This window comes from Saccostrea cucullata, unplaced genomic scaffold (assembly GCF_032062105.1).
Source record: "Saccostrea cucullata isolate Sc308-1 unplaced genomic scaffold, CSIRO_AGI_Scuc_v1 ctg756, whole genome shotgun sequence".
Lineage (NCBI taxonomy): Eukaryota > Metazoa > Mollusca > Bivalvia > Ostreida > Ostreidae > Saccostrea > Saccostrea cuccullata.
Window position 1 is genome coordinate 409,430 of NW_026930876.1, and position 16,750 is coordinate 426,179.

Consider the following 16,750-nt stretch of genomic DNA (forward strand, 5'->3'; position numbering starts at 1 on the left):
ATAAACGATCAATGGGTCGTATTCTGGCCGACTTTGGATGAAATGTATGGAGATAACGAACAGTATTCAAGCTCGTTAGTCCATAAAACAATACAAAATTTGAAGCAAAGCAAATACAGACCTTTAAAACATCAGAAGTGGGATCAGGTGCCATGGAGGGATGAGCATCCTCTTTCTTTAGTAAATTATCCAAATATGAAACAGATGTGTCTGACTTTGTGGTATCCTTTACTTCAAACTCTCCGGGATATATCGTATCGAGATAAGAATGGAAATAACCATTGTCAATTGACAATACAATGTTGCTACATCTAAATAACGAGTTGAAGGCCACAGCAAATATTTTCTTCTTTTCCAGTTGTAGATTTAAAAAAAATTCTGCTTCATATGAATAAAAAATAAGTCTACTAAGAACGGGATACAATTGGTACCCATGGGAATTCCAACAGATTGTTGGAAGACATAATCACCAAAAAACACCATATTGTTAATAAGAAACTCAAGGAGAGATCTTTTTAATCAACTTCAGAATATTTGTGTGTACAATTAGAATTTTTCAACAAAATAATTTTACAAATAACCACTGACAAGGTATTTATATTTATGAGTTCTGTTCTTTTTGAAAAAGCAGCTGTCAATGATATCAAAATGTTTTTTAAAAGTAGGTCAACTCCAAAGTCAATGTCAAAGGGTTAAAGTTCTTTGTATCCAATAAAAGGTCTTCTCACAAGGATAAGTATGTGAAGTATAAAAGCCATAGCCCTTACCATTCAAAAGTTAAAGTCAAGGTTAAAGTTTTTCACAAGTATGTAAATCTCCAAGGTCAAGGTCAAAAGGTCAGAGTTGTTGGTATCCAATGAAAGGTCTTCCTACAAAAAACATATGTGAAATATGAAATTCCTAGTATCTACCATTCAAAAGTTATGGCCAAAAAAGTTTGGAATTCTTGTGTTAAAGTAGATCAAACTCCAAGGTCAAATTTGTTGGTACCTAAAGAAAGATCTTGTCACAAGGAATACACATGAGAAATATGAAAGTCATAGCTCATCTATATCAAAAGTAATGGGCAAGGTCAAAGTTTTTTTGAATAAGAATTGACGGACAGACGGAACGACGGACACACGGACAGACGAATGAGATTTAATGTCATATTTAATCAAAACAAGAATCAAATGAAAACAGATTGATCGATGTGTGCTACCAAATTGATATGTCTACTAATACCACTGAAGCCTTCTTAATTAGCTGTGATACGTACATTAGCAATTGATTAATCGACCAATTTCAGCCAAACTTGCTACAAAGTATCCTTGGGTGAAGGGGTTCAAGTTTGTTTAAATGAAAGGACAAGCCCTCTTCCAAGGGGAGATAATCATGTATTAATGAAAAATTAATGACATCTTTTAAAAATATTCTTCTCCAGAACCATTGGGCCAGGAAAGATGAAACTCACATGGAAACATTCTCGGGTAATGAAGATTCAAGTTTGTTCAAATCAGGACACCGGGGAGTAGGGCGGGGCAACAATGGCTGATCAAATGTTAACATAGGGATACATGCATATAGGAAAAATCATTAAAAATCTTCTTCTCCAGAACCACTGGACCAGGAAAGATGAAACTTAGTGGAAACATCCTCGGGTAGTGCGGTGCTACATTTGCTGTTTAAATGTTAACATAGGAATATATAAGAATATACAGGAGAAATCATTAAAAATCTTTTTCAGAACCACTGGGGCAAGAAAGATTAAACTAATGTGGAAACATCCTCAAGTGGTGTAGATTCAAGTTTGTTCAAATCATAACCCAATGGTAGGGCTGGGTCGGAATGGCTGATCAAAAGTTAACATTGGAATATATATGAAAATTATTAAAAACCTTCTCCAGAACCACTGGGACAGGAAAGATGAATTTCATGTGTAAGCATCCTCAGGAAGTGTAGATTCAATGGGTGATCGAAGTGTTACATAGGAATACATATGAAAAGTCTTTTTAAAATCTTCTTCTCAAGATCCTCAAAGCATTGATTGGTGATATTGATATAGAAACATCCTTTAGAGTTAATTCAAGTTTGTTCATATCATTACCCCTGGGGGTAAGGTGGGGCCATAATGGGCAATGAAATGTTTACATAGAAATATATAGAAAAAATCTTTAAAACTCTTATTCTCAATTATGGCAAAATTATACATGTACACTGAACCAAACTTCTAAGTGTTCACCACACATTTTTGAAGATTTAAAGAACAAATGCAATTAATAAATAATTTCTTTAATTCTTGGTAAATGATGCATATTTAAGTTCGATAATGCGTACATTTCATGTAAGTATCTCGTCAGAATTTTAAGCAAAGTGTCAAGGAAATGATGTACCCGCAAAATGAAAATCCGCACAAAAAAAAAATCGATGAAGTAAGACCCACTACTCGCTCTAATTACTTCAAGACAATCTTTATTGTTGGATATCATGTACCACTGAATAGGAGATCGACCCATCTGCTGCCACACCTACATGTACCTTCATGTTCTGCATTCTTGATCTTTCAAAACCATTGAAATTGTGAGGAAAAGGGGAGGGGCTTTGACATTTCTTTTAAAATCCCAAATGTGTTCAATTGGATTCAGATCCGGGAATTTGACAGTGTATCGTCACACAAGTACCTTTTGGTCAATGTCCTTAGGTATTTAGCACGTAAGTGCGCCGCTTTAAGGATAATTCTGACTGCTTGAGCTGATATAAGACTGCCACGAGCACCGATTTCTTATCATTTTCGTACGATTGAAATGGTTTATTTCTATGTTTCTAGGATTTCTTTAGGACACTTCTCTTTACCTGGTATAACGCGAAATTTTCTCCCCAGATGAATATTAAGGTCACTTCCGGTGTGGTTAAATTTTTTCAAAAACTTTCAAATTGTGATAAATTGGTGGCGAAAAATGAGCACAGCCTACAGAAAAATGTGTTTAAATGGGTTTTGATATTGTGTGATATTTTTTAAAAAAGTACAATTAAGCACTAAAATGAAAACGAGTAAAACGCGGTGAACAGATGGTCCAGATATTAATATTCCAACGGCTCTCCGTCACGGAACATTGGTTTTCATCGGTGATATTGAATTTTAATTTCGTTCTGCAATTGTTGAGAAGACTCATTTGTTGTAATAGTGTGAAAACATCATACCATTCTATGAGGTAGTTTTTAAAGAAATACATTTATTAAAGTGAACACTTAGAAGTTTTGTAAAGTGTATATTTAATTGATATAATGACATTCTCAAGTAATAAAAAATCGAATTCCCTCTCCCCGACAAGTTAGTTTTTCAATACTGAGCTGATTTGTGTTTTTAACTAGCCCATGTGCTCAGATGAGCGATGTGGCCAATTGGCTTCTTGTTTAAAATGGGTACGAGTTTAATTTTTATTTATAAAACAGCTATCAATGATGTTGGAAGCCTGGACCTTTATTTGTCGTGGGAAATAGTTGTATTTAAAGTTGATAAGTGGTACCTTTTAATGTTATTGATTTTGTTAAAATTTTGTGATTTCAAATGTTCTAAAAGTTCCTTGGAATTTTTTATTTCGTATCCACATCTGGTTTACACCACTTCTCGCGGGGATCGAAAATAATGTTGAACAATACTCTTGAAGTTTGTCCTTCACTAATGTTAATCATCTTAGAGAGGTGTAAAGAAAGAGACTTGGTAGAACATTTACCTCAACCTGCTATGTATAATTTTTGTAAACAAATTCAAAAGTTTCGGAAATCAATATAGTTACGGTCATATTTAAATTCAATTTGGTTGCTTGGAATATTAAAAATATCCAAACCTGACATATGATTTTGAAGACTTTTCTCCTAAGAAATGGTTCTATGAGTATAAGTTGAATTACAACTTTTAAAATTAAATCCAAGTTCAAATCCAATAGAAGAAAACAATTTACCTACTAATTAGTTATGACACTGTAGCAGTAATAATGGACAATTTTCAAAAGCAGTTGTAGTTCATGTATATATAGAAGCAACACATCCTCACATTCTCAAAAGTATACCCTTATTTGATATTTAAAAGATAAATACGGCATCATTCAGACAATTGTTATTAATTTATTTTTGCTTTATTTGATAAAAGACATATTCAAATTTCAAACCATGGGGAATTCTTTAAGTCACATCTTTTACACATAGCTATCATTTGTTTTTTTTTTCAATTATTTTAAATATGAATCAAATTTAAAACAAAACCTGTTGTAAAGTCATCACATTTTGTTAAGTAAATGTCAAAGCTAAAGCATTCTCAATATGTGCCAAAATCAACATGAAAGCAAAATGAGATGCTACTTTGATGTTTGTTGCAAATTTGCTATTACTTACTTCAAAGACAGAGGAAAAGAGCATTTATTTAATACTCATAAACTTCTGTTGTTCATATTTGTAATATTTTATTTACAAGCTCGTAATGATACAAAAATACTCTGTCGTCCTGTACAATATTGTTTTCTTAAAAAATACTAAATATTTGTTTGTACAGACATTTTATGTTTTGAAATAATTTAAATACTACTACTTTTTATAATTAAGTCTAATTGATCATAAAGGAAAAATTACAAATTTATCATATTCTTACAAAATAAAATTTAATTCTCAACATATTTTAAAGATGATGTCTTTTAGCTTTAGATTTTGTTTTCAGTGATATTACTCCTCGGTTCATCTTCCGTCCGTTGATTAGTCATCGTGGTATCTTCATGTCTGATATTGAGGTAAAAATTCCTTATAACAGCAACAAGCATGAATACAATACCAAAGCCGACAAGTATTAATGAGTACGGAACTCCAAAAGAAAATTCTTTCCCATGTGTCGCTTTTTTGGAAGCGTTCGTGGCGATGAATCGAACCAAGACAGCGAACTCAGATGTAACTATGAATGGAAAAAAAGTTCACTTAAAATTATCTCATTTATATTTAAAGCATATCCTTAATCTAAATATTAATCTAAACGGTTTGAACGCGTAGATTATCGCTCATATTTATGGTTTTCTTCCTTAGATAGATAATGTTCTACGGCTATTTACTGATATCGTTTATTAAGGTAGGAAGTCATTACCTGCCACAAGTAGTAAAATTCCCCCAATCACAAACGTCGATGGAATCGACGCTTTTCTCTTGGTATTATTCCAAAAAAGAATCGACCATCCAACTCCACCGGCCGCGACAGCAAGGAGACTCTCTATCTGCACATCTATCATTGCTGAAGAAAAATATGGTTATTTTATATATGTTCTGTTAAGGTTTTTTTAAGACTTCGATAAATATGCCGGCGTGAAGCGTTCAACTGTTATTTTTAACGCAAAACAGTGTGCACTATATTTTTTGACGTCAAGTGGCGTAACAAAGGAGATATTCATGCTTATTCGTAGTACATATGTAATGTAGTTCATGAGGAAATATACTGCATTTTATTTTGTAAAGAATCATATATAGGGGAAAGAAGTCGGTTCACTTTATGCATAAAATAGCCCTGTAGATATACCAATTGATTTATAAACACTTGATTGTTCATATGAAGCATTTAAATAAATTAGAGACTTCATGTTTTCATATCCTATTAAAATTTTTCTCCTAAAAGGCCAGGTCTCGGAGAACTGACTTGATAAAATTTCAATGTTCTTGAATTTTAGGCTAAACAGGTATATTTGAGTATATTTTTAATGAAGAAAAATCATATGAGCGCACTCTCTTGTCTAAAAAAATAAAACATGTCTTTTAATCCTCAGAAACAGTTTTTCATTTACTGATTGGATATCTTAGATCAGAGATTGCGCTCTATATTAAATATCGAAAAATAGCTTTTAAAATTGGCCGATTTTGTATACTTTTTTTGAGGACGCATTTCGTGACGTTATAATGCATTGACTAGCCAGTAAATTACGTCATTTTTTTTATATATACACAATCACCAAAGATCTAAAAGATATTAGATGCATTGTTAACAAAAACTATGTAGTTTCAGTTTTTCAGAAATTCACAGGGCCAAATAAGGCAAACGTGAACCTTGTTCTTTATTGTAAATGTAAATATTTAAAAATACTTCTTTTCAAAATCGGAAGTAAATCAAATAACTATGTAGAAAACTTTTAGAAAAAATGAGAGAGAGAGAGAGAGAGAGAGAGAGAGAAAGAGAGAGAAAGAGAAAGAGACTTACAGAGCTGAAGCGCCCCATTGAACTTATATTTCTCATCTAAAGCTACGTAAGAACTTGTCGAGCATTTGTCAGTTTCCTGGCGATCACAATCCCTGGCGTAAAAAATGCTCAATTGGCTAACCTACAAAATTGAATAGTATAAATTGCTATTACAAGGAAAATACATTACTGTTTCCTTTAATTGTTGCACAACAAATGGTGTTTCTATTCTTCTATTTAATATTCTACCGAGTTTAAATACAATTATAATCGTTCAAATAAGTTACAGTTACCTCTTCAATTATGAATCCAGGTAGGGCCGTGGCAACGATGCATAAAATCAAACCAATGGCTGACGATAGCAATTCAACATAAATCGGCATCCTTATTCTCTTTTAAAGTATCCATAACAAACATAAGATTATTTACTAAGCGAGGAATTGTCGTTTAAAAAAAGAAGTTATACTTGTAATTCATTTAAAGAAAGTATTTCAGTCATTTTTGATGCGCTGATAATGAATCCCAGTTTCCATATTTTATATTCAATGCATTATTTTTTTGGCTTAAACCGAGGAACCGCATCATAATAGGTGCTGGCACGAAAAAGATATCTCCCTGCTCTATGGGCCTGAGTAAAGGTCAAAATTTGCAGCCCTCCACCGGCAAGTGGTATGGTCTCCATATGAGTGAACAATTCTCAAGAGGGACGTTAAACAACAAACAAACGAACGAACAAACGTATTAAAATTAGACAAAAAAGAAGAAAAATTAAACAAAGAATGAAGAGAAAAATCATTAGAGAAAAGGAAAAGAATCAGTTATAAAAGCTGAGTGATGACCAACCTATATGGGAGCTCTTCAGTACCGCTGTGTAATATGGAACAGTTTGTATTTATATATAACATCAAAGAAAACAGCGTAACATGTCCCAATAACTATATATATTTGATTCTAAAAATAAACGTGCAAATAGATTCTAATATTGGTTTGTTATTGTGCGTATTTAAAGCGCACTTAAAGTGTTTTCAAAGAGGAGGTCCCCTATTAGTTTTATAGCTCACCTGAACAGACAAACTTTGTATTCAGTAGTATGATGCTAACAACAATATATAAGGTGCTAGTAAATGAAGGTAAAGATTAGGCACTTAATGAAATACTAGCATATGGAAATATACGTTATAAGTTAACGTTTATTCCTGTGAAGCAGAATTTATTCCAAAACTTCTATATGAGAAGAAGAAAACACGGAAAAAACGGTCTTTAAAAAAAATATTATTCAACTCGACATTAGGATAACATTATTATGCCGAAGTAGAGCCATGCAGTTTAGTTTTAGTGATGCTTTCTTGTATACAGTCGGTAAACTTTCATTGATATGTCGATTCGATATTTAACCCAGTGGACATGAATTCAATGACACTTAATGTCTATCTCATCTGTTTCATATCTGGATGTTGACCATAAGGGTCAACAAACAACTTACAATATGTATAAATGATTGATTAAATAATTGAATGTTGCTTGACGTATCATTGGAGAATGTTTCACTCATATAGAATCGCCAACGTTTATCAATGAAGGTCTTCAAATTTAGTCCTTTGCAGGTTGAAATTGAAAATCGGGCAATGAGGTATCTTTATAGTGCCAGCACCTGCCATGAGACGGGACCTCAGTTTTCCAGGGCCTATCCGAAGGACCTCAACATTTTGTTTAAAAAAAGTCGAGCAATTGGTAAAGAAACAGTCCCTACCTAATTTTCATCCGCTGATGTCAATCGCGGCCTTCCAATTTTTACTCCTTTGACAAACGAGGTCACCCTTTGCCATTGTAAGCTTTTCTTATTTACGTAGAGATATCCTCCTATCACCTGGTCACCTTATCACCTTTACATTTCCTAACTTATTTAACAATCAAGAGCATGCTCCGAGTACGATAAGCTGTTAAACATAGGCAGGTTAAGAACAGATAAGTTTATGTTACAGGGATTTTAACCACCTCGTTTAAAGTCAGCATTTTGTGAATTCTGTGGTCGTTATAATGACCCTGTAAGTAAATATTACCTACCAATAAATGTTTTTAAAACAGTTATTAATCATCTACGAAATTTGTGGAAAGTTTTGGACTGAAGTATTTTAATAGTGTAGAAAAAGGTGAGAAAAACATCACTTTTTATAAAATTTACTTGACCAGGTGAGCGTTAGAATCTTGGGCATTATGTTTACATGGTAATTCGATTCTTTATTTTTGGCACTTGTCGATTATGCGCAGTTAAACGAAGATTTAAATGAATAGAATCGTTATTGATCGGCTTTAAATCCCAAACTTTGACATTGCGTAAAAAAATGTCTAAAATAGAACTGAATTGTGTCTAATAATAGCCTGCTATTTTAATAAAATTGGGTGTCTTCAACATAAATAGCGAGGAACATACGTGTTTACTTTTCCTTGGAGCCATATTACAGACAAGTGGTATTTCATTTATTTAATTAATCAAGAAAAAGAAAAACATCTTAATCTCAATATTTCAAAAGAAGGTACGTTTTTTGCTTAATTGTGCCCTAAAAATTAAATGTTTTTTTTTTTTTTAAATTTTGAAACTGTCTCAAATATTAGTTGTGTTCATGGCTTTTATCGATAAAGAAGGTATTTAGCATAAAGGTATCATTCTGGGAATATGACGTCGTTAATTTGATGCATTTCTTTATTTTAAGGAAAGTCTCAAAATGATCCATTTCAAGAGTAATTTCCCTTAAGAAAATAGTGTCCTCAGCTGTCTCCCAATTTAACGTCATATATGGCTTTTTAAAAAGATAATATCACACTAACCAAAATTAAAAAGATCTTTCTATCAGTTTTATTTCTTTATATCAAGATAGGACTTTCCTGCAAATTACTTGTACACAATATAAATCAATAGCGGTTTATAGAAATCACAATTTTACAACAATAACCGATTTATTTCAGGCTCGAAATTGAGTAGCAGACACAGTTTAAAATCAATTTAACTAAAGAAACGTGGGGATAATTAAGTTCAAAATTGGTGAAAATTTGAATTTAATTGAACGTTAATAACAAATATCATCTTAATCTAAACCTACTCTTGTATTTTTATTCTTAGATCAGATACGTCATATTCAGCTTTAATTTTTATTTTTTAGATATGTTGTAAAATTCATTTAAAGTTCACATATCTCAAAATCTTTGTGGTCGATACCTGGAAACAATATTATCTGACAGAAAATTGCATTGAAAATTGGTATCTTCCTCAACTTCTTCAGAAAATAAAGGAAAATATGCATGTTCACCACAATAAGCATTTAGAAATGTGTGTGAGGAAAATGATCTGCTTGATTTTTCCGCATGGAATTTCAAAGCATGAGTTTTCAAATTTTACATCAGTTTCATTTTTTAAGAAAATCACAAGGCAATATTTGAAACCGTACCTTGTTTTAAGCATAAACTACATCAACTAAAAATTCAAATGATTGGAAGACGATAGAAAAAAGGAGATTGGATTAAGCAATCCTAACCCTCTTTCGTGAAATATAAAAAAGAGACTAGATTATTTTAGGTGGCAAAATCCTTTCATTAATAACACAGCTAAAAGATGCAATTTTAAAAACTTTATATCCTAATATTTGAAGTACGTTTGCCTATCTATCTCTTGGTGTCCTATCCTCTTTTTCGTTCTCTCTGAATGTTTCTTAATTTAGAAACTACAATCTTGAAAAAAAATTGATTAAACCAAACCGTTTGCTTCAGTGATTCTGCACGAACACTGAAAGCGTTATATGTTTCATTGTATGGTTTTATCCATCCCCTCATCCAACACACAAAATGAGATGTTTTTCTACGTACAATATTGTTTTCTTAAATAATAATGTATATATATTTGATTGTACAGACGATTTAAGTTTTGAAACAATGTAAAATACTAGTACTTAATGTACGTCTAATTGATCATAAAGATATAAATTACTTAAAAAAATATCATAATAACATATTCTAATATAGCAAACTTTAATTCTTAACATATTTTAAGGATGATGTCTTTTAGCTTTAAGCTCTAGTTTTATATTTTGTTTTGATATTTCTCCCTGGTTCATCCCCTGTCTGTTGATAAGTCTTCGTTTTATCTTCATTATGTTCATTTCTGATAAAGAACATAAAGCTCCTTATAACAGCAACAAGCATGAATAAAATACCAAAGGCGACAAGTATTAATGAGTATGGAACTCCGAGAGTGCTGTCTTTCCCTTGTGATGCTTTTCTGGATACGTTCGTGGCGATAAATTGAAGCAAGACAGCGAACTCAGATGTAACTATAGATGAAAACATATTTTTAAAAATAATTTTGTTTTAAGCATACAATAATAAGGATTGATTTCAACGTTTTGATGACACAACATATTTTTGGTTTTCTTTATTTGATAGATTAATGTTCTACAGCTATTTACTGATATCAAATAAATCAGTATTAAGGTAAAAAGTCATTACCTGCCACAAGTAGTAAAATTCCCCCAATCACAAACGTCGATGGAATCGACACTTTCCTCTTGGTATTCCAAAAAAGAATCAACCATCCGACTCCCCCAAGGACGACAGCAAGGAGACTCTCTATCTGCATATCTATCATTGCTGAAGAAAAGTATGGTTATTTTAAACACTGTTTTGTGAGGGTTTCTTGTCTAGGACATCCATAATATTCCACATATATATGTACCTCCTCCATCAGACATTATTTACAATCCCTTTTTCAGATATCGGAGATTAATTAAATAACTATGAACAAAGCCTTTAAAAATGAGAGAGAGAGAGAGAGAGAGAAAGAGAGAGAGAGAGAGAGATTGATTGATTTACAGAGCTAAAGCTGCCCTTTGGTTTCATTCTTCTCATCCAGATCTACGTAAGAGCTTGTTGAACATTGATTGGGAACACACATCCTGGCGTAAAAGATGCCCATTTTGATACTCTAAAGCATTGCATAATACACTAAGTAAATTCCCATATTTATATCATAACAATTCATGACTATTTCCTTTGATTGACTCTCTCTCTCAAAAAAAGATTTTTTTCTGTTATTGAATTTTCAATTAATCAATTATAACATATAATCTTTCAAAAAGGTTACAGTTACCTCTTCAGTTATGAATCCAGGTAAGGCCATGGCAACGACGAATAAAATCAAACCAAAGGCTGACGATAGCAATTCCACATAAAATGTCATCCTTGTTCTTTCTTAAAGTATCTAAATAAACGTAAGACAATAATGTAAACAACAAATATATCATCGTATTTTAAAGATCATAGTTCATGCATAATTATACATATTTTTGCTGTTTCTGCAATATTTTTTCTTTTTCCATCTAAAATTGATTTTATGATAAAATTGAGGAATTCGGAAAGGTAATTATGAAACTAATACCCCCCCCCCCCCCCCCAAAAAAAAAGGCTTTTCAAGACAATACATTTTCCGAAATACTGATTGAATATCATAAAAAGAAGAACACCATATTCATGTAAATGACTGATAAAAATAAAGTTGAGAAAAGGCGTGGATGCGGGATTCCTTTTCTAAAAGGAGAGGGTGGTGGTTCCAACCCAGTCAAAAAGTTATTAACCCAATACTATATTTTCATGCATAAAGAAACCTTTATTTTCTTTCCCTTTTTTCTTTTCTTCTCAAATCCAAACAAAATATTCAGACAAATTCTAAAAGAGAAACAACTATATTGATGAAGGATATGCCAAACAGTGTTTTCTTTTAAAAAGAAATTCACAATAGTAATTAAAAATGATTAGTTTTTGAAAAGTTCATTAATTAGAAATTTTCCATTTGATTGCCTTTAAGTTACCAGAATAAGTAAAGAAAATATCCTTTAAAGTAAGAAGCAGAAAGTACCTCGGCTCGACGATCCAATTGTAAAGAGTATATTTTTTTTTATGTCATAATGCAGTCGATCTTGATATATACTGAAAACCAATTCCACTTTTCATGTATGTCATTAAATCTATTTTACTTTTCGAATTAAAACTTTCTTTCGTGTAAGAACGTTACTAATGTTTGTTTAAAAATAAAATGTGTATTGACCTACCTGTACGAGAGCTCTTCAGGACGGATGTGTAATATGAAACTGCAGTTTATATTGATGTATAATATAAAAGAAAACGACGTGATATATCCCTAGCTCTGTATTTGTAAATAAAATGGTATTATCCATAAATTAAAATTCTCAAAAGTTATATATATTTGTAGACTCGACTTTTCAGCGGGTGTTGTTATAGGTTATTTTGCGTAGTTTAAACCGTTTTAAAAGAGGGGTCCCTCACAATTATAGCTCACCTGATCATACAAGCTTTCTATCAAGAAGTCTGGTGATAATGGTGCTAGTGTATAAAGATGAAAACAAAATACTTGCACTATTGAACCATTGAAAACGGGATTTAAGACACTCTGCTGTATCTGAAGATTTTTTTTATGAATTTTCCTTTTCAGAAAGTCTCTACCCTGGAGTTTTATGACTGGATATGTTATCTCCCCTCTCAAGAAAGTTCATAATCCACCCCTTATGATCTTTTTTATTATGTATTCCTTTGTCCGAAAACAAGATAAAAGGGAATTGATTAATTTTTATTGAGAGTAGGTGACATCAAAAGGTACGACTTCCTTACACTTTATACAATTATCCTACCTCTGATGTTTCGGAGGTCCATGTTTGCTCTGCTCCTATTTTGTATTGTTTTATGGACTTTGATATTGAATACTGTTCATTATCAACATATCCTTCTTCATACAACCATCATTCAAGTGAAATCGAAAAAAAAAAATTGATATCATTGATAACTGCTTCTTCGGTAAAAATGTAGGTAGGTATTTTTCTTATAATTTGTTTGGTCATCAACCAAATTGTTTTGTTAAAGATCACTCTAGTTCTACACAAGTACTCTGGAGATGATATTAAAAGCATGCTGGAGTTCCTCATTGACAAGATTTATGTAGTCTTAGGTGGAAAGATCTTCCAACAACTGTTGGCCTTGTTGAGTGTGCGTCTTTAGTAGCTAACTTTCATATTCCTTTGAAGCAGCATTTATTTCAAATTTACATGAGAAGAAGAAAACACAGATTTCGACCTTCTACTCAACAATAAGATATATTGACGATGTCATATCAGTTAACAATAGTTACTTTTATTCATGTTCGATATTCCAGTGATCTTGCAATTAAAGACATCACTGTGTCTGACACATCTGCCTCATATTCGTATGTTTTTCTGACTTTAAACGAAAAGGGCTTACTAACAACTAAACTGTGTAACAAAAGAGAAATCTTCAATTCTTCCATCTTTAACTGTCCTTACCTACCGTAGGTAGTTATATCCCGCTATCACCTACATATGGTGTGTACATCTCACTGTATTCAATACTCAAGGAACTGTTCCATGTACGATCGTTTTTTTAATAAGAGCAGTCTACAAACTGATAAGTTGGCGTGACAGGGATTTCAACAACCTCCTTAAACGCCGGCATTTCGTTAAATCTGTGGTCGTTAAAATGAACTTGTATGCAAATGAGACCTATCAATGGATCGTATTTTGTCTGACTTTTTTCATATCAATTGTTAAACCTCTGTTTTTATACTCAATACATGGTCCACGGTGGGTGGGATCGGTCGATAGGGGATGCCTACTTTTCCCAGACACCTACTCCCACTCGTGGAATTTCCAGGGGTCCGTATTTATGCCCCTTCAAGGGCAATATATTTGTGATTTAAAATAAAAAAAATATTTTCAAGTAATTAATTGCTGAGTAAACATTAATATCGTAGAAGAGCTTCCATACATTGTCCTGAGGTAAAAGTAAACCGTAAACTGTAAAAGTCAACGCTCCTCACAAAAGTTCACTAGTAGTACTATAAAATCGTATACAAAACATTATTTACATGTAACTGGGACACAAATATACGCTACAAATAAACCAGTCATTATATTTCTTGGACAACGTGTAACAAGAGTGCTGCTATATAAGGGGAGAGATAAATCGTAGAAAAAATTGCTTGACCAGGTAAGCATAAGAATCTCGAGAATTATTTACCTTCACTTAGCCAGGAGAGCGCAAGAATCTCAAGAATTATTTATTTACCTGGTAATTCGATCCTTTATTGTAGGCAAATTTCTGTACTGCGCAGTTAAAAAGAGGATTTAACAGTACAAATTTGTATCAATATAAATTGTTAATTTGGACAACTGTTCGGTTTTTAAATGCATGTCTTTAAACCTGTTAAAATTATCTAGAGTTAAACCGCCTAAGAACAGTCTGAGATTTTAATGAAATAACGTGTCTTCTACCATTTTAATGAAATAACATATCAAAAAATGGCAGAAATAAAAATACATGTTTGTTTCTTCTCAGTCATATACATGTAACAGTAGAGGAGTTTTTTTTAATTCTCCAAATTATCGAAAAAAGAAAGAAAGCCATGTCTGAATCTTTCAAAATCGAGTTTGAAATACAGCTAAATTATGCATTAGGATATTATACAGCTTCTGATTTGGTCTATAATTATAAATTTTCAAAAAATCTGGCCTATAAATTTATGTTAGGAAAGTGTAAGGATCGCTCAAACCAATGCACTTTTTCTTGTTTTTCTGCATAGCTTCAAAGGCAGACCTTTGAACTTTAGGCTGATTCATAATATCCTAATGCATAGATTTTAATAAAAATCTTTAGATCTATTGGTTCAGGCGATAATTCGGATGCTTTATGAATGAAAGATCTTATTTTAGCCGTAAACTCATGAGCAAGAGTTACCCCCTGAAAATCAAAGAAAGATGAAAATACCAAATATATAATTCGACTCATGGACAGGAATAGTGACTTTGATTGTTACCTCGTCCTCACGTACTAAAAAAAACAACTTTTGTTTGATATTTTTTACATAACTAAACATTCCATCAATCAATTTGTTTTATTTCAGACAATTTGGAACATTAAAAACTACTTTAAAATGTAGTATAGACATTTATACATGACTAAATAAAAACATATGTAAGTTGAAATATTTATGTATTTACACAAATAATTGATGACAAAATGTGCGAGTTATCAACAAGAAAATTAACATTCCATTGCTTACCATAATTTTAATAATTTTTTTGTCAATACAATAATTATTGATAGAGAGTTTAAACTTACGGACGTCAGTTGAGGCCAATTCGCAGAGAGAAATATTTTTTATTGCGTTTAATCGCAATAATTATTGCGTTTAAACGCAAAACGTTGCGTTTAATCGCAATAATTATTGCGTTTAAACGCAAAACATTGCGATTAATCGCAATAATGTTTTGCGTTTAAACGCAATACTTTTGCGAATAAACGCAATACTTATTGCGTTTTGTGTTTAATCGCAATAATTTTTGCATTTAATCGCAATAAACTAAGAATCTACTTTTATGCAGACACCACTGTCACGTCATCACATCTAGATTTTTGAGTAAATAAGTAAACGATGTCATACTGTAAAACGAGAATATTTTGCGCAATACTAATTTTAGCGCCTTTGGCGCAAGAGCCCCTGAACGCTAAAATTTGTTGTGCTCTAACAGATTTCTAAATATTATTTTTTGTGTGTGTTCAAAGCTTTCACAAAAGTACATGTATACCGGAACGCGCGACTACGTAATGTCGAAGGGGCTTTGGATTTTTTTTATATACATACTAGCAGTGTACATGGTAGCATCGATCGAGAAAGTTCTGCCAAATTATAATTTGATTAAACTATTGTTAGTTGTTACCCGATACCTAATATTAGTACCGTCAAAGTTTGGCTTCTCGGCGTGTCAATCATCCATCGCCTCGAGATAAACAATTTAATCAAGCATGGCGATTGAGCTTGCAGACATACCTAATTATGACAGGGAAGTAGCAACCGGGGGGGGGGGGGGGGGGCAGGGGGCCTGCCCCCCCCCCCACTTTTTTTGCCAACATTACCTTCACTATGGAGAATGACCATTGAAAGGATGGTTGGCCCCCCACTTTTGACAACAGTATAGTGATATCAAGGAAATGTAGCAAAAAGATAGGAAGTAAAAGGAACTTTACCTTGAAAAAAGTTGGCCACTATCACCCCCCCCATACACACACAAACACATGAAATAGTTTTCGAGTTTGGAGAAATTTAAATTTTTTTTGCTTGTCAGCCTTTTCAGGTAAGAAAAAAAAATCTCTAGTTGCCCCCCCCCCCCACTTTCAAAAACGATGCCACGTGCCTGTATGATTTCCCAGTTCCGTTTATCAGAGTTATTTTCTTTCAATGCATGGCCTTCTTTGATTATGAATAAATTGCGTAAATACTCTATTTCTTTTAAAATTACAATAAAATTAACATTGTGCCACGTCCATGTGATTGCAACACGACGGTAAAGTTGACTTATATACTTGAGTGTTTGCTTGACTAACCAAAAAGTCAAATACGGGCGAGGATAAAAAACAATATCACATTTATATATTTTAATGACAAGTGTAAAGCACTAAAATTTAATTATTTGCGCTAATGCATTCCCACTTGCGTTT

The 16,750-nt window shown here is 32.5% G+C and overlaps 1 protein-coding gene and 1 long non-coding RNA gene across 4 annotated transcripts; both read right to left on the reverse strand.

Moving 5' to 3' along the window:
* Nucleotides 1–4,152: 4,152 nt before the first annotated feature.
* On the reverse strand, nucleotides 4,153–8,051 carry LOC134230404 (uncharacterized). Of its 2 annotated transcripts, XM_062712205.1 has the most exons (5): nucleotides 7,932–8,051; nucleotides 6,475–6,573; nucleotides 6,203–6,323; nucleotides 5,105–5,248; nucleotides 4,153–4,918 (listed from the first exon to the last, which is right to left on the reverse strand). In XM_062712205.1, exons 2-5 carry the CDS (start codon nucleotides 6,562–6,564, stop codon nucleotides 4,674–4,676), a joined length of 600 nt encoding a protein of 199 aa, XP_062568189.1. In that variant the 5' UTR covers nucleotides 6,565–6,573; nucleotides 7,932–8,051; the 3' UTR covers nucleotides 4,153–4,673. The 2 variants fall into 2 exon arrangements, with proteins under 2 accessions (XP_062568189.1, XP_062568188.1); XM_062712204.1 differs by lacking the exon at nucleotides 7,932–8,051 and having other exon boundaries at nucleotides 6,475–6,900.
* A 2,093-nt stretch (nucleotides 8,052–10,144) lies between these two features.
* Nucleotides 10,145–13,413, reverse strand: LOC134230405 (uncharacterized). Of its 2 annotated transcripts, none has more exons than XR_009984350.1 (5): nucleotides 12,611–13,413; nucleotides 11,319–11,429; nucleotides 11,042–11,153; nucleotides 10,679–10,819; nucleotides 10,145–10,503 (listed from the first exon to the last, which is right to left on the reverse strand). It is a non-coding gene; the product is annotated as an uncharacterized LOC134230405 (long non-coding RNA). The 2 variants fall into 2 exon arrangements; XR_009984349.1 differs by lacking the exon at nucleotides 12,611–13,413 and adding an exon at nucleotides 12,277–12,479.
* Between the last annotated feature and the right edge of the window lie 3,337 nt (nucleotides 13,414–16,750).